Here is a 22,416-nt window from a genome sequence, read left to right as displayed (position 1 = left end):
GAAACTTAATGGATTAATTTTCCTCTTCAAATTGCAACACAGCTTTAAACATTCTTCATTTTATGTTTCCAAAGAAACAGTCTGCACAGGAATAGCTACAGTGGCTATTTTGTTGGTTGAAAATTACTTTGGATATAAAGAACAAACTTTTTTCTAATTAAATGTTCATGTTAATCTAAGGAAAGTTAATGTTGTATAAAATATATTTTTGAGAAGTATTTCCCACTGTAGATATATTTATAGAAAGTATTTATAATAAGTATTTGATGTGGAAAATACAACAACAGAGATGGTTGCAGTGTATTTATGAACATTTTACATGCACTCTTGAATAAGTTGAGAACTCTATTTACTTACCATAATTACATTTTAAACAGTTTGTACTTACATAATAGGTGATAGTACCAGGACATATTTAGGGTGTCCTTGAGTAAGAAATAAACATAGCCTTGCATGAAGGCTTCTTTAGGTAAGAAGGTGGATTTAAAGGTTAATTCTCTGGCATCTTGCAAGCTTGGTTGAGAGTCAAATCCAATCTGCACCAATCTGCTTACATGTATGCAACTTGCCCAAAGGGGTTTTGTCAAATGTGTTGCTATATTTGTTGCTTCAAGTATCGTGTATTACATGTTCTGGATAACTAACTCCTCTTTGGGGCTTCGAAAGACAGTTATAAAATGGTACAGCATACATATTAACTACATCATTTAGTACAGTTTGAATAAAATTACATGATTAAACAACCTTGAACTAGCTTTCTGTAGTATCTGCATTTAATACAGGAAATAATACATGATACCCAGTTTTATGTCATAACTAAGTTTGCATAAAATATTTGGCCTGTTTATAAATAAGGATGTAATAAGTGTTGGGTTTTGTTTTTTTTTTTCTGGATTCCTGTAATCTTGAGTGATAGTTGTACACAGTATCTGTGTTCATAGAGCATTCTTAGAAAGCTATATAATATGGCAAATCTTTCAATCATTCTCCCTTCTCTGGATGTTGAGGGCCCTTCAAAGAAGAAAAGAATGGAATGGATCTGCTTTCTTTCAAGGTGGAAGAAAAGTGGCAGGATTGAGTCTGCATGTCAAACTTGTTTGTTGCAGGAATTGCATTTGATATCCATCTCTTAAATTTGGAACTGGTTCCAGTGAACACTCAGATCCGTGCATAATATACTAGCCGTTTTCCTTCCATCATCTGCCAGCTTCGTGAGACCTGAGTAGAAGGTATGGAGTGGATTCTGTCATTCTTCAAGAACAGAAGGTTTTGGTAGGGAGTTTGTTGTTTATGAAGAGATAATTTGTGTGCAGTCTGTCTTCTTGGTTGTAGAAGAGGAGGTAGTGTGAATTCTGATGTGCTCTACTTCTGCTGTCCTCTGCCCCCTAGATTAAATTGGTGCCATTTCATTGGTTTTCAGATAGTTTCATTAACTGCATTTTTAAAAAGATGCCTTTGGGAGTACACGAGCCTTTTAAAATGCCTTTGAATATAGATCCTTCTGTAGATATACTGGTATAGATATCTTAGTAACTTTTATTTGTATGCAAAGTATGATGTTTATGGTCTGCCTTTTTAGATTTTTACAATAAACCGTGGTCAGTTTAGGAACTGTGGGCAGAGCCATTTGCACATGGGTAAAAGAGTGTTTTTTTCAGACCTGTGGCTACAATTTGCAGATTTATCCTTGGTGGTTTTGAAAAAATACCATGTACCATCGGCCTGCTTTTTATAGATATGACAGAGATGCTTACTGCAGAACTTTATATAGTATTGAGAATGAAGGAAAAGGATAATTCCAGATTAAGGTAATGTGCATAATATTAAAATCTAAATATACAAGTTATGAAAATCACAATTTTTTGTTTGAATTGTACATGTTTGACATCATTCAGCAATTTCATATAAGATCTGTCAAAATTATTTAATTTTTTTCTGGACAGTGTGCAGAAGTTACATATTTTAATAAAAATACTGTATATAAATTGAGTGACATGAAAAAATATCTAGAGCACACAGTTAACTCGTTTTACACCATTATTTTTTCTTTTAATTTTCCAGTTTTTAATTATAACTGTTTGTTTACTCCCATTAAAAATATTTCCAACAAATGGCAAGTGTTTCTGAGGATTGTTAAGAGATCAATCTGTACTATTCTGTGAACTCCACTGGGGCTCATTGGAGTTCTTTCTAGGTGTCTTTTCTGTAGCAGAAACAGTGTCTGAGACAAAGAATTACAGAATTATACATGTTTTGGATTTCCCATCCTCTCCACTTCCACCACCACCTCCAGCTGCATTTTCAGCTAAAAAACAGAGAAGGAAAGTAAAGTGAGTATTTTCTGTTAATTTTAGCTAGTCTAATTTCTTGTTTAAAAGGCGTTCCTTTTGTGATATGCATATTATATGTGTTTGACCTTCTGAAAATTGAACGTGCTTTCACTACTTGTCTGGGAAAATGGAATAAGAAACAATAACACGTGCTGTATATACATATGTGTATTTAGTGTAGCAGTTGATACCAACATTTCTCAAAGGACCAAACACACACTGAACCACTCTTACTGGAAAGTTTCAGTAGTTAAATATATATCTCTTCCCACACATACAAAACTGAGGTATGCAAGCCATGCAAAAGATATAAAGTCATGGATCAGTATAATCTCTGAATCTATTCTTGAAACAGATGATACAAAAACTTTAATTTGACCTAATTGTATAAGCCTTTGTCCAACCCTGCATTAATCCCTTTGTAATTACTAGTTAAGAGAGACACTTTCTATGTTTGTTATCTATAGCTACTGATTTTGTTACTGTCTCTCTCAAATGATTCCACAGATGTTCACTGGTCAAAGTTAAGATTCTTTCAATGTAATAAATTGCATTTCCAGGTTCATTTAAGGTAAGATACCAATATTAGAATTAAAACTTACATTTGAAAGCTGTGGATCACCATGTTACTAGGTCATTTTCGACCCTTTCCACCTGCATTGAAACATGTCACATAATCAGTGTCCTACCCTCTAATTTGAGGATATAATCAACACTATGCTACTAACTATGTATTTTATTTTCTTAGTTTAATACTGGATTTTTAGTTTCTGTTCTGAACTTTCCACTGTAGTGGTTCAGCAAATATGTTTATTTTGTTTTCTGTCTACTAAATGGCTAAGAATAGGCAGGTCAGTGTGATCTAGAGAAACCACCATGGTTCAGCATGTATCACATTATTGTTTGTATGAACTAACTTGACAAACCCATATATTTACATGGCCTTGATTTGATAGTGTCATATCTGCTCTTCACAAATGTGTGTGGCCTCATTCCAGTGCACATTTAAAAAGATGGAAAATAATTCACTTACATTTTGTGACACCAGTTATGACATGCACAGGTCAGATCCTTAGCTCCTGCAAGTCAGTCCATGCTTGCCTAGGTAAGGTTCCTCGTGGGAAAATACTTCTTTCCTTAAGTCAGTGACTAAGTGATTCCAAAATACCAATGATGTAAGATGGTCCTAACTTCAAGTGGGAGTAGAATTACCTGAGTCTTCTTAAATGTATAATTTAATTTTTATTTAAGAACCTTATGATTAAGGACATAGGATCAGACTTTATACTCTTTGCCAAGAAAGCAAATGTATGTGGAAGTTTGTTTGTAGGTCACAGGTTTGATTTGTTTTGTTTTACTGGTATTTCTGTGAAGCTCAGGTGCTTATGTTCCAGTGTAAGGAAAGAGTGCTTTGTTTATAGTCACAACCAGTTAGTTCTCAGCAATAAATTAATCTTAAATAAATGATATGATTAGTTGCAGAAAAGTATCTTTAAAAATAAATTTGGGAGACAACAGGGTGGGCACAATTTCTGTGAAAGTGTGTGTAAGTGGTACCACAGTGTGAGCAGGCCAAAATATTGTAATTTTATTACAATAATAATATTTGACTCATTTTATTAAACTTCTCTTTCAAAAATCTGCTTTGATTAAATCATGTATTTTACAGTCCTTTTTTAACCTCTTTGCAACAACAGGGTTTTTTAATTTTAGCCTAATACAATTTATTTTAGGAGCCAGTAACTCTCTAGTTTCACTTCACACTCTGACAGTAACTTGATGGGTGGCCTTGAGTAGCCTCTCTTTTGTGTGAAATGTGAAGAATACTCACCTATTTACCACAGACATGCACCTCTATGATAACATATTTAAGAAGGGGACCTGGGAGGAGGAGTTGGAGCTACGAGGAGGAGTTGCAGCATCTACGTGAACACTGAGGTTAGTGGAAGAACAGAGGAGGAAAGCAGGGGGGAGGTGTGCCAGAGCAGAGACCCCCTGTATCCTGTGGTGGGACAGCAGGGCCAGCACCCTGCCACCCATGGAGCTCCATGGTGGAGCAGATGCTGACATATGGTCTGTGGGGGGGCCTCATGCCATATCAGGTGATGGTGCCTGAAGGAATCCAGGACCCTATGGGGAGAAGCACCCCCCGCTGTTGTAGTTCAGCTCTGGGAAGATTGCAACATGCAGGGATGTCCCACTCCCGAGCAGCATGGGAATGGCTGCAGCCTGTGGGAGGGACTTGAGTCAGAGAAAGTTGGTGTCCCATGCTGGAGCAGTGAGGGAAACGCTGCAGCCCCTGCAAGAGACTAAAGTTGGGGAAAAATTGCGGAGGACTGTCTCCTGTAAGAGAGGGTCCATGCTGGAGTAAGGGGAGAATGCCAGAAGTTCTGCCCCCTCTGAGATGTAAGAACCGGCAGCACTGACTGCACCCCCCCGTTACCTGTCCTCTGCCCTGCTGAAGGGGAGGAGGCAGAAATAGCGAGAGTAAAGCTGAGCCCAGGAATAAGAAGGGAGGGGTGGGAGGAGGTGTTTTCAAGATGTGATAATGCTTCTCACTGTTCTACTCTGTTAAGTGTTGTTGTTAGTGTTTGTATTAAATTTATGTTCTTTTTTCCTTCCCCTAACAAGTCTGTCTTTTGCCTATGACCATAATGGGTGATTAATCCCTCCCTGTCCTTATTTCAATTCCTGAGCTGTTGTTGGCTATATTTTCTCCTTCTCAGTGCTGGGGGCAAAGGGGGAGTGAGTGGCTGCATGGTGCTCAGTTGCCCTATGAGCTCAAACCACAACAACTATCCATTCCCATCTCTTTTCCTTACACTTTTCATTTTCAACTTAAACAAAGCACCTGAATACACATGGGACAGATGCCACACAGAATTTTGATACATCTGTAGTGTTTCAGGTGATTGCAGCTTTCACAGATAAGTAAGTATTTAATTAACTGTCAGTTTTAGTCTTAAGACAGTTTTACATTCCCTTCTCTTCTGCGATAGTTGTATTTTCTATAACTCCGCAGGTTATAAAGTGAGGTCAGTGTACTGGATTTATGTAATCTTTAAGGTTACTCCTCTTCCCCGTAAAGATAAAGCTAATTTGGCTAATTCAGGACTCACATACCATTAGTATATGGTTTAATAGAATATTGCACAAGTGCACTGCATGTGTGAATTTGAGAGAGAATGAGTATGTTGACTGCCTTACAAATATATATAAATGAAAACCTTAGAAGTTACTTAACCTTTTTTGGCAGCTGCTGCTTCTTCCTTTTTCTTTTGTTCCTCAATGACTTTTATCTTCTCTTCATATTCATCAGCTCGTGTTTTCCATTCAACCCTGTTGTTTTTAAGACCATCAAACATAGGTGTAATTTCCTTGTGAAACCTTGAGAATTCCTATACAAACAATTTGAATTAATAAATTAGAAATTTGTAAACACCAATGATTTGTAAAGTCTGAATTTGTGGAAATACTGCTGTTTTGCAGAGGAAACATTAACTTTCATTTTTTTATTAAATCTAATTCAGTGTGTTTGCTATATCAATTAATTTTACTTGATTTCACACTTTTTTCAAATACTTGTTCCATCTCTGGTAGTGGATTCTCTGTAGAAGAGAAAAAATTTTAAAAGAAAAACTGTGAGTACCTGCTGGTGCATGTTTGAAAGCATGTTCTTGGCCACGCAGTGGTGGCATATTGTTGGAAATAACATGTTGGGATACTAATGCCCTATTGTGCATGTAGTCAGCTAAAAAAGATCTGAATTTTAGTATCTTCCCTAATCTCACATGTGATAGTATGATTCATATAATACAATTATAACTATGATACTTGATATCATATCATTACCAATATCAGGATATAATTGTGGTGGTACAACTCCCCTCCTATCTTGGGCTACTCGGTGCTTGGTGCAATTTCCCCTGCTCTGTGCCACATGCCAGCCCAAGATGAATTAGGAGAGGTAGTGAACCACAGCATTAAGGCACTCCCTTAGCACACCTGGTTCCTGCCTCCTCCCCTACCATTTAAGAACAGTAATAACAAAGGCAGTGGACCCTTAGCACAGCTGGCTCCTGCCTCCCCTGCTGCTTGGGAACAGTAATAACCATCAGTCTCCTGACAGCCTAGTAGTACATCTGTACCTGGGTTGTGGCCCAAAGGGGATGATACCAGAACTCCAAGATCTAGCAAGTTCTGAGCCTGCGCATCTGATAAAGTACCAGAATATTCCATCATCTGAGTTGGGCTGAAATGAAAAAGTACCTGACAAAAGTCAGTTATCTTGGACACTATAAATAGCGATTCTAAGTGAGACTCTTTGAGCTCTCCTGGATTGCAGCGGGCTGTGACCAGCATCTCCCCTGAGTTGGGACGTTTCTCAGGCACAGACTCCTCAAGGTTTGTAGATTGTCTTCCCACAAAACCAACAAAAGGCCAGGGTGAAGCCAGACCTCTCGAGGCTCAATTCTCACCCGATGAGGAATACTGATGCATTGTATTTGCTCCAAACTTGAGAAGAGGGCAATTTTAACTACAGACTAGCCTCTCCCATGCACTTCTTTACCTATCTATGTGCTTGAATACGCATGCCTGCCTTCAAGATGTGGATGTCTATATATTTTACTAGATATCCAAATATTTCCATGCTGTTTGTGTGTGTGTGTGTATGTTTTGTGTTTATACGTATACTTTGATTTAGAATACTTTGTACTAAGTTAGTGTGAACCTTGTCATTCTCAAATCTGTAATTGTCTCTATTTTAATCATATTTTACCAAACCACCTTGTTATGTTTTAAATCAATCAGTCATTAAGTGCTGCTTAAATCCAACCTTTGATCTACCTTACACCACTAATAAATCTTAAATTGCTATTAAATTATAGCTATGTCAAGTGTTTTCATCTGCTACAATAATAAAGAAGTCTAGTATCCTGTAGTATATTCCAAGCAGATGAGTATGTATCTGAAGATGTTAAAATATTACATGTTACTCTTCTGCATGACATTTTTGAATAGTATTAAAAGCTAGACAGGGATTAATGATGTTGGCATTTCACTGCCTTACAGAAGATATAGAATATATTTCCAGAATATTTCAAGTTTCCTATTCCTTTTGCTGTGCCATTAACTGCTTTCTGTAACCATCCACATGTTGAATACTTTTATTAAATGGGACTGTGAAGAATCAGACTGAGCTTTCTAACTCAGTCTTTCAAATTAGTAACAAAACCTCAGCACCTTCAAGTTTCACCAAGATTCTACCTTTTTTTCAATTTGCTTCTCATCTCTTGAATTTGCTTTGTGGAGCAATTCTTCTATGTAACAAAAGATTAGAAAAGTCATGGCAATTGTGATAATTGTCCACCCTGTGACCGAGAGTCCTGCTGCTGTCTAGAATCTCTTAGCTGCAACAGTTTGTCACTAATTGTGCTATCAGAACTGCTGCAGCAGGAAAACAAAAAAAAAAGTTATGCTTACCTTGTACACAAATGTACACACAAAATCTATAAAACCAACTTGGAGCTTAGGTAGTTCATCTCCTTTACTTCTGTCCATCATAGGCTAGAAAATAATAGCAGTAATGTAGATTATGTATATATCATGCTTTTTGGTATAATGATCTAGTAAGCATCATGGACCATTATCTATTCGATGTTTTAATACTAGCTAATATTGCTTAATATGGCTAAATTTTTTAGTACTTACAATTGGTTGTTGCTGTAGCACAGTTCGTTCCAGGTCACCTTGCTCCCAGAATTCATTTGCAACCATGAGGGCAACCTGAATAATCACAATTCCATGGAAGTGCCAGCAGAAAGCAGTAAATATAAATAAATAAAAGAACAAGGCTTTCCAAAAAATGTAAAAATGTTGATTAACCAAGAATTGGCATGTTACTGTTTACTACTTAACTATGATTACTAACTTTCCTTCCACAAAGAGAGGACTTATTTCTTGCTGGTGTTACCTCTGAGTAGTTTAAAAAGTTCTCCAGAAATAGGGAGTTTTGGTCAAACACAGGAGAATTCCACTCTTTAATCCCTGTAGAAATAGTCAAGTGGTTCTTTCAAAAATTAGACACTCTCTGGTATACTTAAGGCTTTATCCAGAAATTAGATTCTGGTGTATACTGAGTAAATGATAGATTATTGTCAACAGGGACAAGAAAATATTAGCAACATAACAATCTTCCAGTACCTGTAATGTGTATTACTTAGAAGGCTTCTCAATCATCTTGCAATTGTGTTTTAATTATGCATTGTTAAAACCTATTGCTGTAAGGCTAAGTGATGAGCTTCAGCATGATGGTCAATAAATACTGGAGTACTTGAAGTACTTCAGTACAAAGCAGGTCACACTGTATTACGGAATTTATTTTTAGCATGTTTAAGCTACTTTGCAATGGCACCAAGATCTGCAGAATAGACACAATTCAAATCATACTGTTAAATCTGTACCTTAAAAATTGCTGAAAACTAGCAAAAGTTGAATAGCACAAAAATAACTAAGTGATATTTAAGGGTAGCTAGAATAGCTGACAGAATCAAGGATGCCAGTTTTAGCTGAAGGACAAGTAGAGAAGCATGGAACAGCTGTAGAGTGGCTGGGTAGAGGCATCATGGCACCTCACAGTGACAGAAAAATAGAGGCTTTCTGGAACCTGTGGTGGGATGCAGATACTTAAATATCTACCAACTAGTAAGTCATGTTTTTAAAATGATCATGCATCAAATAGGCAGTAAAACAGATAGCAAATCCAGTATTGTCTGTTCAAAAGGTACCTACCTTACTTTGTACTTCCCAAGGCTTGGTTATTGCAGACAAGTCACATCCAGTCATCATCATAGCCCTTTGAAAAAACAAATCCGAACAGGAGTATAGTTAGGATGATGATAGGAAAAAAAAAAAAAAAAAGTAAGTCTAGTTGTTTTAAGGAATTTAGATACCTAAGATGCAGATGGATGCACATTTTGTACATTTTGAGAAGATTGTGAACATCTGTTTCTGATTTAAAATCATGGTTATGCTCATCATTGGACAGTAACACAAAGTCTCAATTTACATGTTTAGGTGCCCAAATTCTTTTAAAATCTGGTCCTAGATAACTGATTGAGTAAAATATTAACCACCTACATGATGACTTCCTTTTTGGTTGGGTCAATAGATACGTATTTAATTGCCTCCTCTTCAGATTCCATTTTTTCAATTGCATCCACAATCTTTTGAAACATAGTTCTTTTCCTGTTAAAGCATACCAATAAACAATATATTAGTGAACAAAAGTTTCTGCATTAAAAATGGAATAGAAACCCATATTTCTGACATTTATTTTTGTCCAAAGTATCATCCTAGTCCTAGTAGTATCAAAGTGACACCTTCTTCCTGTTGAACTCAAACTTTTCAGGTAACCTAACACATTTAGGTTTTGCTGTATACAACTGACATGTAAGAATTCCTGGCAAAGAAACAACCAATTTCCTAATTCTTCATATTGAACTGTTTGGGATGACATTTCTTTAGTATCACATGTTTATTATGTCCTGTAACATAATGAATTGAGAAAAGTGAAGCAAATGCTAATAAATGTTCTTCTACTCCCTCCCCTCAAAAATTCAAAGCAGCACTAAGACCTGACTGAGAAGAACTTTCAAAACATAAGTGTCTTGCTATTGCTTAATAAATCTTCTAATTTGCATTTAGAATGAATGAAATCATAAATTACTCTTCACTAAAATTTAATAATTGTTGAACAACTTACTGAATTGTTTCCTGTCTTCTGACTTTAAGTTGTCCTAGTCATAAAGGCTCCATATATCTTGAGTAAGGAAGCTACCCATTATAAAAGTACATTAAGTCAGTAATTTAGGAACTGGATGGATGATTTGATACTTGGAGTCTTTGGCATATTTAGCACTGTAAACAGTTGATGTCTGCAGTTTTGTTTTTAAACTAGCATGTTAATTTCCATGTCATAGGCATACTTCTGTTTAGTATAAGTAATTGTAGTATGGTACACTAAATATCACACGTGCACACAACCTTATGATTAGTCTAAAGAATCCACACTCCTGAAATACAGTGTTTGATGTAACTAAAAGCATATTCGAATGACCTAACAAATGCATACTAAGTATTATATACATTTATGTGTTCTCTAATTTTAAAGCTTATAATGAATCTAAGAATGTCTTGGTTTTTCACAAGAATTAGACAATATAAATTTTAAATATAGCTCTGTACTGTGTATATAAACATCTCTGTACTTGCATATAAACAACTAAAAACTACTTACAAATTCTATAGGATTGACATTTTTTTCAGTAGGAAGTTGTACAGAATTTAGTACTTACTTGAAATACAATGCCAAGTCAGTTGCTATTATTGCAACTTCAAATAAATGCAGAACGGTTTCAAACTGATGCTTATTTAGGTTCTGGAAGATGTTTAAACTCTGCAAGATGGAAAGTTTACAAATTCAGTTCCTTTTATAACACTGTCTTTGGTTTGTACTATACACGTCTCACAGAATGTGTGACAAAATTGGCCAACTACAGTCCCTAAATTAAAAAAATGCGACAAATTAAAAATTGTTCAGTTGGTGAAGATGTCTCTTACTTGTGGCTAAATAACTGTGTGAATGGTAGGTGGATCTAAGATGCTGCCCCCAGAGGCTGTACAAGTAACTAAGTCCACAGCAACTGAAACAGTTGGATGTTCTGTTACTGCTTTATATAAATTAAAAACAAAGAAAACCACCTGTATTCCATGTAATCAGTAAAGAAATGGCAGTTCTTCATTATTTCTTTACAGTTCGCATTTCACAAACCTAACTTTCCTAGACTTTTTAAAGTTTCGCAGTTAGAGAACTTTTCCTTCTATTAACCTGGGTCAGCACAATTGCCTGCTGCGCTATTATGGATTTACCATAGTAAGTGCAATGTCCTTTTCCTCAGGCAAAGGGAATGAGAGCATCACACTCAGCATTTTTCTAAGTGTCCTGGTTTTCCTTCCTTCTTTAACTGAGGGGACAATACCTGTGAGAGCATGGGGTGCAGCGATGCTGCTGAGAGCCTCCAGAGGTCCTGACAACTGCCCCAGCAAAGATCAGGGGTTAGTCCCCACCATCTCACATTTGAAAAAGTACATTGCCATCAATGAAGGTAAATGTGTTTTGGTTTGTCTGAATCATAAATCTTCTAGGTTTTTCATGATTATTGTGCTATTGGCTGGTATATGGATTTATTCAGTGATCTCACAAGGTCAGGAAATAGCACCGCCACAGGGATTAGAAAATTAAAAATTAGGGTGGAAGGTGGTGCCTGCCACACTGCTGCAAACAAGCAGGATGGAAGCAGCACGTGTGTTCAAGCCTTGCCTGTTAAATCTCTAATTTGCTTGCAAAATATGTAGTAAAGTGTTCTAAATAGTCTCCTCTCTTGGGGCCAGGCCAGAGCCAGGCACCTCTGAGGGAAGGATGGCTGATCCCCACTGGAGCAGCAGGACTCCATGGGGCACAGGGCCCTGGCAGGCTGCACTGCCACCATTTTGCTGAGCCTGAGAAGACTGTGGCGGGGAGCCTCACCTCTGCGACTGCTGGGGAACGGCAGCTGAGGGCATCTGCCTAATTCAAGGAAGACCAGTAATGGGAACTGCAGCAGACCCTCATGGTACAGTCTTCTCTGTTTTAACAAGGTAAGATGTAGGAGGGTCTGGCCTGGGGATAAAGGGGTCCTCCATAAACAACTCCATCCCTTTGTTCCTCAGCTGCCAGTCAGCAGCTGAACTCAGGCCTCATGAACAAGGAGCAGCGATTTAATTACAACATTTTGTATGTATGTATTGTATTTTCTGCTTTGGTTTCAACATCAGCTTTTGGTTTCAACATGAAAGTAGAAAAAACCTGAGTGTGAGTAAGGCCCAGTGGAAAAGCTTTTCTATCTTAAGTGAGTCTGTTTCTGTTGGAATTACTGATGTGTTTCTAAAAGTGGACAACGCATAAGAATTCGCCATAAACTTCTGAATTTTAGCATACTTTCTTAATCTGGACGTAGAAGAATGAATAAGATGCAGTGAAATTTGGAACATCATAACTTAACTGGATCTTTTCTATTGATCAGTGTGAGCACAAAGTTCATGAAGACATACCTCATCTTGCAGTAACGTTTTACTGTACTCTAGATGATGCCTTTCTAAAATGGAAGAGCCGTGAAGTTTTGCCAGTGGAGCAGCTGACCTGTTGAAAAAGAAGCAGTATTTTGGAGGCTATATTTTTTTATTCAGGATTCAGATTTTTAGGATTAAAATGCTTCTGACCTGCATGTTCAATAGTTTAATCTGTATATTTTAATCATTGGTATAATGCAGAGGAAAAAAAAACCCAAACTTGCCTGCCTTCACTCTTGTGACTGAGTGATGATGGAATTTGGAGAGCACTGGATATACAGTGCCCAATGAAGTCAAAGGCATGGTTAGATGCCTCAAAACTCAAAAACTGTGCTTATTACTTGCACATTCAGTTTTGATGTTTGTTTAATCTATTCACCTTGTATGTACCTTAAAATAGCCTTTATCCATCTCCTAGTATGTATTCCCTGACATGGCTTTTGAATTCTTGTCTGTCTGAAATGACTGTGGGCTATGTCCCCTGTGATTCTAACTTACTGTAAGTTAAATCTAAAGTAGCAGTGTAATGAAGTTTAATTCCTCTAATGCCATTGGGCTTCTCCCCTCCCCTCAAATCACTGTTTTATGGACTATGCAAGTCCTGACATCTCAGGTGTGTTCAGTCTTATCACAGAGCTCAAAGCATCCCTCTGACATTGAGCTAAGCTTCAGGCAGTGGAAATTCTGCGCCAGACTATGATAGTGGGAGGGAGAAGTGTCCTATCTGTGTAGGCTCCAGGTGGTTCTGTATGTTTGGAAGTGTATTTTCCTCCTTTCTTCCCTCAGCTAATAACTCCGTTCTTCAGATAATCCAAGGCAGATTCATACATGTTGCCTGTATTTTCTGACTTGTGATTAGGACTGCTGTGGTAAAGCCTGATAACTGTTATAATTAGCTTTACTGCATAGGACCTTGCATAGAGGGCTTTTAGCTAAGGAAGACCACAGTAGGAGGATTTAAAAACTCCCTTAAGCTTATTTGGATGAGAGGCAGTCTGCTGAAGAAGAATCAGTGTCTGTCATTCTCTCTCTCTTACGTCACATGGAAAATTGCTGAGAATAATCAGAAAATCCCCTTGTGTCACTGCACTAGCATGCAGGCTGAAATGCCTCTCCTGGGAAGAGTGTATCCAGGGTCAGAGGAGGAGGATGAATCATTCTGGAGATAAAGTTGGTGGGAAACTGTACTGAGAAAATTATGGTACACATAACATTTTGAGAAGCCTGTGTCCTCTGACTAGCACATAGAAACAAGCCCTAACATATCACATGAAACACTAAGTGGCAGATTGTTCATTCTTCTGGAGGAGAGTAAGTCTCACCGCAATGTGTAATGTTGTCATAAAAAGGTACGTTTAAAACAAAATTAATTAATATTGTTTTATAACAAGCTTCTACTAATTAATATTGTTTCATAACAAACAAGGGAAAAACCTTTAGAATATTTTCTCAGAACAAAATGGAGCATGAATTGCAAAGCTTAACCTCATGATGTATAACTTAATGGCATGTGGACCCAGCGGCACACAAATTCTTTAGCTCAGAATCCTGTATAACATAAGGAGATGACACCTCAGGAGACGACGTACATCTGAGGAGTGGGGGAACAACTGAGCCAGTCAATTCAGATGGTAGAAAACAGAGAAAAAGAATGCATCTTAGATCTGTCTCCCTCTAAACTGGCCCGTGTCTATGCCACACCCTGAATTCCTCTCCAGAAAAGTGCTTATGCCCTGTCTTGAAAAAAAGCAACTCGGATTTTAATTTACTTTTCTCATTTATTTGTGGCCTCATGTGTCTGAGGCTCTGCTGCAATCCAAGAATTGCTAGAGCTTAGTCTCTCTTAAAAATTAATTGCAGCTCTAGATCATTCTAAGATTCTGCTTTTGCATTTTGTCTTTGTGTTTCAGCTGTCATGACAAATGCTCTGAAGCAGAAATCTTCTGTAGGATGTTTATTCATGCCAGATGAATATGGAATATATACCTTACCTTTTCACAAGTTTTGACATGTTTCTTTCATTTGCCACTAAATATATGACATTTCCATATATTTGAGCATTTGTACTTACTTCATTTGATACAAGTTATTGGTCCCTCTGTGATCAATGTCATGGCAGAAAGCAGCAGCAACCATGGCAAAGGCTTCTAGATCAGTATAGTATTTCTTTATTTTGCCTGTCTTTAAAAGAAAACAGACAATTCTGAGTGTGTGCCTTCTTGAATTTTCCAGTTGGAATTGGAAGGAAAACTAAATAATGAATGTAAAGTTAATATTAGCAACATTACCATCAGCAGAGTAAACATTGTTTGTCCCACATTGAATCCATGCCGCCAGTTATGGTAAGTGATATCTCGATAACCCTTCCTGACTGTGTACATCCATCTTGTAAGGACCTATTATGAACAAAAGTGGTTAAGACTGTGCTGTTAATTGAAACAAAATGATGGAATTCTTACAAAATTACTGCAATACACTATGGAATTACTTTAGTAATGTACAACTTCTATGAAAGCAATTTATTTTCATTGAATTAAACATGGAAACAGCAAGTTGTTCATGTTCAAATGCATGTTGATTTAATTCCTTCTATAGCTCACACAATTTCAGGATTAGTTTTAAGTCTTTATGACAAATATATAAATGTTCAATAAAGAAGATTGTTATCTATACTACTAATATTTTAGTATTGCCTACTTCTATATGAAAGTACCTACAGTCAGGTATTTTTCTTTGATCTTAAAATAAATATAAACAAGACAAAATAAATCAGACCTCAGCTGGGACTTTGAACTTTTCAACAACATTTATCTCAAAGAACAGTCGTATTCCACAAGTTATCAGGCCATGCTCTGTAACGGGAAAGTCACTGAAGCGAAATTCATACAGTTCTAAATCTTTTGGATCAGGTAATTCTTCCTTCTGTGAGGAAAATTCAAAAAGACAAGGATTTTTCTGGCAAGAACAAAGTTGGAAAAACTTTTTTATTTTCTGAGTTCAGTAGAAACACTGGCTAAGGACACTATGTTTACTATATCTTCAAAGGCCTCAGGTTTCAGTACAAACTAATACGTATTATGTTATGAAACACTCAAAGAGGATAGGTGACACCACACGGTGTTTATTCCTACTCTGAATTCCAACATGATCTGTTGTGACCATCTCCACATTTCCTTAGTTCATAAATTTCAGGCCTTGGAATTTCTCCTTCTTGGTATAAAATACTGTGAATCTCGCACTCTTAGCTTGGTCTCAAGGCTGCAGTTCATTTTTTTCATCTTGTTAACTGTTCCTCCCTTTTGGATCTTATGAATAGTGGAGAATATAGTGACCAAAACCAATGTGTCTAGAGCAAAACATTTTTTACTTTCACAGTAGAATAAAGTGTTAACAACAGCATTTTTCTAAATAACAGGAGGCTTGCTTGCATGGCTACCTACCCATAGCCTTGTCTTCTCTTGGAGAGACTATACACAAGCAAAGATTCCTGTACATTTTTTAACCTCTGGAGCACTGGTGGTTTGTTTTTGCTCTGCAACGAACTCTCAAAATTAGTCTGTCTTATCTTGTTTCCTATGACAGTCTCTCTTTGTCTGTGATAGCCTATGTACACCTAATAGACAAACCTGTAAGGTTGATTTGGCACATGGAAAGTGGACTGGAAAATCCTACAAGATCAGATGTAAAAATTCACAAATCTTATTTGTGTTCTTATTTGTCTGCTTGCAGTAGATTCTTAACTGCTTGGCTGTAGAATGATCTCAGTATATGCATTAAGTAAAAATTGTTACAATGCTTAAATGTACAAAGCATCTAATATTCATGGTTATTACAACTTACTTCAAATCCCTTATAGTAATTTACTTTCTAGCGCTGTAGTTGGTGGTGATTCTGCCCTAGTAATTGGCTTGCTGTAGTTTACAACAGTCTGTTATGAACAATCCTGACCACTGATGAAAATAAGGGATCATTCCAAACGTAGTGGACTGTATAAGTACATAATCTTTTCCCTATGTACTAAATTTCATTAGAAGATGTCTGGATGCTATTTGGGGATTTTTCTCTCTCTAAAGGGCAGATACAGAGTTTAGGCCAGCTCTTCCTTATACTGAAGAACCTCCCTAGAACATATACTAAATTCTAGAATGCAGAGGATATGGAAGTTAAGCAGCCTGTATTAAATTTAAGTTGCCTATTTTGTATACATTATATAGATTCACATTAAATAGCCTAACTGGTAATAGTGGTACTAGTGTACTGTTCTGTAACATTTTTCATCTGTATATCCAAAAGCCTAGGGAGAGCGGTATTATATTTTAAAGAATGTGCCCCAATCCAAACAAGAATTAATTCAGGGAAGTCTCATGCAATGCAAAAAATAGATTATGATCACAATGACTCTCTTCCTCCATAGCAGTCTATAAATGATCTCCATTTTACGGATAAGGAAAAAATATGACTGAATATATGCATATATTTCAACAAACAAGGCTGGATGTCCATGCAAAGGTATTTCCTTCTCCCTGGGATTTGCCTTTCTATCTACTCTAATCTAAGGTCAAGGACAAGGTCACCTGGAGCAGTTTTACAACCCATTACTTTGTGAATCATCAGATCTAGAAACAACTGCTTTATCCCATTAGTTATCTGGGATTCCAGGTCTTATAATAGGATAAAGCATTTGCATGTAGCCTTAGCAGTGCAGAACATATTAGACCTCTGAATTTGTGACTCCACAATCTTGAGAGAACTCATTTTAATTGCTTTTTGGAGATTTAAAAATTAATACCAGTAAGATTTTTACATTTGGAGCCTGTACCATAATAATTGCTTGTTGCTCCACCAGTAGAGAGATTTTATAATGTTTATCTATTAATTTTTGCAATTCTTCATGCAGCTAAATTAAATTTACTTTAAAAGTTATGTAAAGGTACACACGGTCTGTTGATGTTTTTTGGTTTCACCACTTGTAAGCTGTGTGAGTCAGTAAAACTTAACACCACTGCATTCTGGCATGCACATGAACATACCTAAAAATAGTTCAATGAGATCTTTTTGCCATGGCTGTATACATTAGCAAATACGGTGTAATAGGAGGAAATATGTGAAGTGATTGGTACTGGAAGTGAACAAATTTGTGTGCATTTGACCTTTTTTCTTCAGCCTAGCTCTGTTTTGATCCATTAACAGTGGGAGTTCATTCAGTGTTTTCCTGGAGCATATCTTTGATTTTTGTTTCAGATAAAGTCAGCCAGTGCATATACTCCAGGTCTGCTCCACAAGAAAAAATGAAGTGCACTAAGTGAGCAGAAACAGGAGTTCTCCTCCAAAAAGTCAACCCCTTTCTAGATTGAAATACTAAGGCAGCCAGAGGACTGCACGGTCTGGAAAAGAAAGTGACTGATTTTTGTTTTAGTAGTAGCAGAGTTTTAACTGATTATGTCAAATCTGTTTCGTCACTGTGAAGTCACTGATCGCTGTCTTTGGACTTCTCTGCCTAAGGAAATGCAGGAAAATTAATCTGAAAGTAGGATAGTTCCACTGGACACTCCTAGTGACCTTACATCAATGTCCCTTTTTTAATTTTCAAAATTCAATAAATTCAGTTATAGGTATAGCACGGTCCCCATGGGTATTTAAAGAAGTTAAACACTTTAAATGTTCATTCATACAAACATTTCTGTGTAACTCTGACTATCCAACTCTGTTGACACATATTTGGGACAGAATGTTTCTCTGTAGGTAACAGTGGGATCTGCATGTAGAAGATCCAAAGAGCTTGAAGATATATTATTAAATCAGCTCCATCTAGCTTGTGGAACTGATAGCTAAAATCAATTGTATTGATCAGGATTTGGCTATACACAACTTCTTCTATAATGAAGACACATTACTATCTGATACAAACATGCCACCAGAATTTTCAGTTTAATGACTTACCAAAATCCTGATAAGATCCTTTTGATCACATTCTTCTATACTATTTACATTTAATTTCTCCTTGTATTTCTAAAAGTGAAAATGAGTAAGAAATTCAGGTTTTGTGTAGCAAACTTCCTGCTTTAATTTTGTGGCTTTAGACAAAAACTTACCAGTATAGATTCAACTTCAGAAGGGGTGGCCTTTGTCTGGTACATAAGCATTTCCTGAGCAATGTCTTTTCTGTTTTCAAGCTTGTTCATTTTGTCATAAGTCTCAGTATTTAAAACAGACCACCCCAGGAACTGTGTGAGAGTCTGCAACAAACCCAAACAAAGCAGCGATGACACCATGACAATAAAATTAAACTGGCAGGTTGAATTTACTTTTCTTAAACTCCAGTTTCTGGTAGTGCCCTGTGAAAAGCAGTGTGTTTTTAGAGGCCTTTACCTTCCATCAATAGGTTCTGTTAGCACCTCGCAGCTTTTAATGACATTGTCTCAACCTAGTAATTAAGGGCCCATATTCCCATTCTGTATATAGGACTTTGAGGCTTATGAAGCTTAAGTCAGCTGAGTGGACTTGGATACACTGTGTAGCATCTTATCTTGCACAAGTGCATGTGATAATGAACACTTTGGGAATTTCGATGATCACAGGCATGATACACATTGGCAAGCAGCACACCATACCTGCTTAACCCACTGATAATTAGGAGATGCTGACCATCACTAAAAATAAGATATAGTTTTATTTTTAGCCATTTGACTTTTGTTCATTATTGGAATGTAAATAATCTCTCATGAATTTTCAGGTTTATAAAGGGAAATAAAATTTCTGATACTTAAGAAACTGTATAGTGAAGAAGATAGACATTTGGCTAGATGTTAATATAGCCTATTTGAAAATTTTTAGACATTTTAAAATTACTTTTTACAATAATATTTTTATTAACATCATATGTATTCTTAAAGCCTCTAATCCTATTAATCTTACTTCAATGATCTGTTCATCATATTCATCAAAAGGTTTTCCATCTTTCCTGTTGTAGAATGTTGCAACTCCCACAATTTCTTCTTTTTTGTTGACAATAGGCAATGACAGGACATTTTTGATAACCCATCCACTCTCATCCACTGGTCCTTTCTGTAGGAGATCCAGAGAAGAGGAAACGTATTTTTCTTTGAAAGTATCAATACAGCTATTGATATAGGCAATGTGACACTAAGACATGTGCATCACAAATAAAGGAGAAATTATTTATGTGATCAACTCTGGAAAACATTAGCATATTTTTCTACAATATCTATAATTATCAGTGTTACTGGAACTACCTGAAATGTGAAATATTCATCTGCTGGTGCATTCATCATGTTACAAATCTGCAGCATAAAGAAAAGGAGACATTTTTTAAATGGAATACAATGTGCATCAAGACTTCGCCTGATATTTTAAAAAGGCATAACAACAGTGAGCACTCTATCTAGCTACAGAAATTAAAACTGTTCCTATCAAGTTAGATGTGGTTATTCTAACAGACATGATTCTAGAGTGCTTGTAGCAAAATCCCTCATGTATGATGTCTCACAGTGCATAAGCATAATGGTTAAGATAGTCACTTCCAGTTTAAAATGGCATGGGGGTTTATAGAAAGAAATAACTAATGGCTCTGTCCTTACTACTATTAAAAATGTCATAGGATTACTAATAACTGTGATATATCACAACTTTGAATTATGTATATTGTCTATGCAAGGAAAGATATGAAAAAAAGAAAATTTTAGAACTGTCTATATGATGATTTCTTACTTTGACATTTTGTTGTGAGACTTAGCACACATGGGAAGTGATGCACACATTGTACCTCTGATGTCACTATGATCAGAGGGAAATTGTCTTGATGTTTTGGCCGTTTGTGCTGAGGGAACTGCATGATCTAAAACTTCCAGTTTTTACTTTTGCTATGAACTTACAAATCCATTTTCAGCAACATATGTTGGCAATCCACTAACAAGACACCAGTGATCTGCTGGAGGTGACCTTTAGGGAGAAAATGAAATGAAATGATTTCTGCAATGTAAACATGTTATTTTTCTATCCCAGCAATATATCTAATTTCCACACATTTGCAGGGTGCCAATAAATACTCACGGAATTACTTTGATTTCTTCATTTCCATGTAAAATATAGTCAATAATCTTATAAAAGTTGACTTCCTAAATAAAAGAGAAAAACATGTAGGTGATCTGTACAACCTCAATGTCAAAATCAAGATTCATAAAAAGAAAAATTAATATCCTCACTCGTCCATCAGGTGTCTTGGGGCCTTTGTAAGGCTCTGCCTCCCCCAGCCGGATTGGCCATTCATCATAGAACTCCTGAGAAAATGATGCACAGTGTTTAGCAAAAGGAAAAAAAAATCAGTTTTGTGTTCATAGATAACAAGACATCTGTGGATAACAATTTTATTTTTCCTTATTAGTAGCTGTACTATGGTTACATTTCAGACAATATTAAGAAAACATTGTTAAATATATTCCAGGCAAGAAATGTTTGCCAGTAAATTGCAAGCTAATCTGAAGTTTATCTCTGGATGGTTGTCTAGCTTAATTGTTTTAGAAGGCAGGTATTTATAAAGCAATACTCAGATGTGCACTTTCTCACATGGAATTATTAATATGCAAAATGATTTCAGAATTAACTTTTATGTTTATCATGGTTGTATTGTTTGCTATGCTTTATATTTTGCATGTAGTATTTGTAACATGGTTAGATTTTATATAAATTATCCCAAAGAGCTATAAAGCATGGTAACTTTGTGTCTTGGAGAGGCATGCACTAGAAACATGCAGAACAAATAAATTAGAAGACTGGATTTTATAACTTAAAGTTAGAAGTAGCACATTTCTAGCAAGTAGGCAAAATGATTGTTACCTTCTCTTTATTCATGTCCAGCAGACCAACAGAGTATCTTTCACAATTCAGATACATTCGAATAGTATACAGTGCTTTGTGAAACTGCCGTTCTATATCTGTTAGCTCTTCAAATACTTTGTTGGCAGACCACAAAAGCATCTGTTTACAACAAAAGAGAAAGAGGGTAAATGTTCACAACATTAAGAAAACATAAACATATGAATCCTAAGCATTCCAGAATAAAATAAGGTGCATTACTGTTATCAAATAAAGAAACTAAATAGATGCTATCCTTACTTCAGTAAGCTTGCAAGAATATAAAGTACTGGAAATAATAATGGTTTCACACAAAAATGAAGTGTTATCATTAATAAATTCTTCTATACCTGACTTCTTCGGGATTCAATATTGTAGAGGTATGTTGTATGATGATTTCTTAGGACCAGAGATATAAAATGGAGGTATTTTTTAAAGACCTAAAAATGACAAAGAGCAAAGACAAAAGTATCAAATTAAGAGGTAGATTCATTCCAACTACTTGTTGAACTAACAACTGTACTGTTGTGACATTTGAGGTTATTACCTCTTCATCCTCTTTTGAGAACTCAGTGGAATTTAATTTGTTGAGTGCCATCACAACAGCGAGCACCTCTTTACCCTGCATAATTGGAGTTGCCAACATATTGTTTGTTCTATAACCAGTTTTTTTGTCCAGGAAGTCAGAAAAATGGTTGTTCTGAAAGAAAAGAAAAAACAAAACAAAACAAAACAAAACAAAACAAAACAAAACAAAACAAAACAAACCCATAAATGAAACCCATAATAATTAGTTACCATGCCAAGAGCAAATTAGAATTTCATTTGATAATTTATGTTTACAATGCTATGAGCATAGTTTCACAGTGCAATAGGCTTATACACATAAAATCCCATTATTTATTTAATTCAATCTTGCAGAGTTATATGTACCAGCTTTATTTAAGCATTGGTTATGAATATAGCTTCTGAAACCAAGTTCTGTGCAGGTTTTTATTAGAATGATGAGGAATTTGAGGAATTAAAATTATGGGAAAATCTAGAA

General features: G+C 36.2%; 1 protein-coding gene across 4 annotated transcripts in view; it reads right to left on the bottom strand.

The window, feature by feature from the left end:
- Positions 1-892: 892 nt before the first annotated feature.
- The window catches only part of PDE6C (phosphodiesterase 6C), a 38,269-nt gene continuing 16,745 nt past the window's right edge, over positions 893-22,416 (bottom strand). For 2 of the 4 annotated variants that reach the window (XM_033000493.2, XM_033000270.2), the window contains exons 2-22: positions 21,919-22,071; positions 21,722-21,811; positions 21,354-21,494; positions 20,723-20,797; positions 20,571-20,635; positions 20,393-20,459; positions 19,754-19,801; positions 19,416-19,565; positions 18,593-18,736; positions 18,441-18,509; positions 15,276-15,422; positions 14,789-14,896; positions 14,572-14,681; positions 12,483-12,570; positions 10,688-10,788; positions 9,471-9,578; positions 9,123-9,186; positions 8,043-8,117; positions 7,815-7,898; positions 5,575-5,728; positions 893-2,305 (exon numbers count right to left, since the gene is read on the bottom strand). In XM_033000493.2, the coding sequence (XP_032856384.2) occupies positions 2,235-2,305; positions 5,575-5,728; positions 7,815-7,898; positions 8,043-8,117; positions 9,123-9,186; positions 9,471-9,578; positions 10,688-10,788; positions 12,483-12,570; positions 14,572-14,681; positions 14,789-14,896; positions 15,276-15,422; positions 18,441-18,509; positions 18,593-18,736; positions 19,416-19,565; positions 19,754-19,801; positions 20,393-20,459; positions 20,571-20,635; positions 20,723-20,797; positions 21,354-21,494; positions 21,722-21,811; positions 21,919-22,017 (2,058 nt within the window). In that variant the 5' untranslated portion in view covers positions 22,018-22,071 and the 3' untranslated portion in view covers positions 893-2,234. Of the gene's footprint in view, positions 2,985-5,574; positions 5,729-7,814; positions 7,899-8,042; positions 8,118-9,122; positions 9,187-9,470; positions 9,579-10,687; positions 10,789-12,482; positions 12,571-14,571; positions 14,682-14,788; positions 14,897-15,275; positions 15,423-18,440; positions 18,510-18,592; positions 18,737-19,415; positions 19,566-19,753; positions 19,802-20,392; positions 20,460-20,570; positions 20,636-20,722; positions 20,798-21,353; positions 21,495-21,721; positions 21,812-21,918; positions 22,072-22,416 lie in introns of all 4 variants that reach the window. The other 2 variants (XM_033000410.2, XM_033000340.2) reach the window with 2 other exon arrangements.

This window comes from Tyto alba, unplaced genomic scaffold (genome assembly GCF_018691265.1).
Source record: "Tyto alba isolate M040663 unplaced genomic scaffold, T.alba_DEE_v4.0 Super-Scaffold_1, whole genome shotgun sequence".
Lineage (NCBI taxonomy): Eukaryota > Metazoa > Chordata > Aves > Strigiformes > Tytonidae > Tyto > Tyto alba.
The sequence above is the reverse complement of the archived record's forward strand: the minus strand, read 5'-3'. Positions and strand labels throughout refer to the sequence as shown.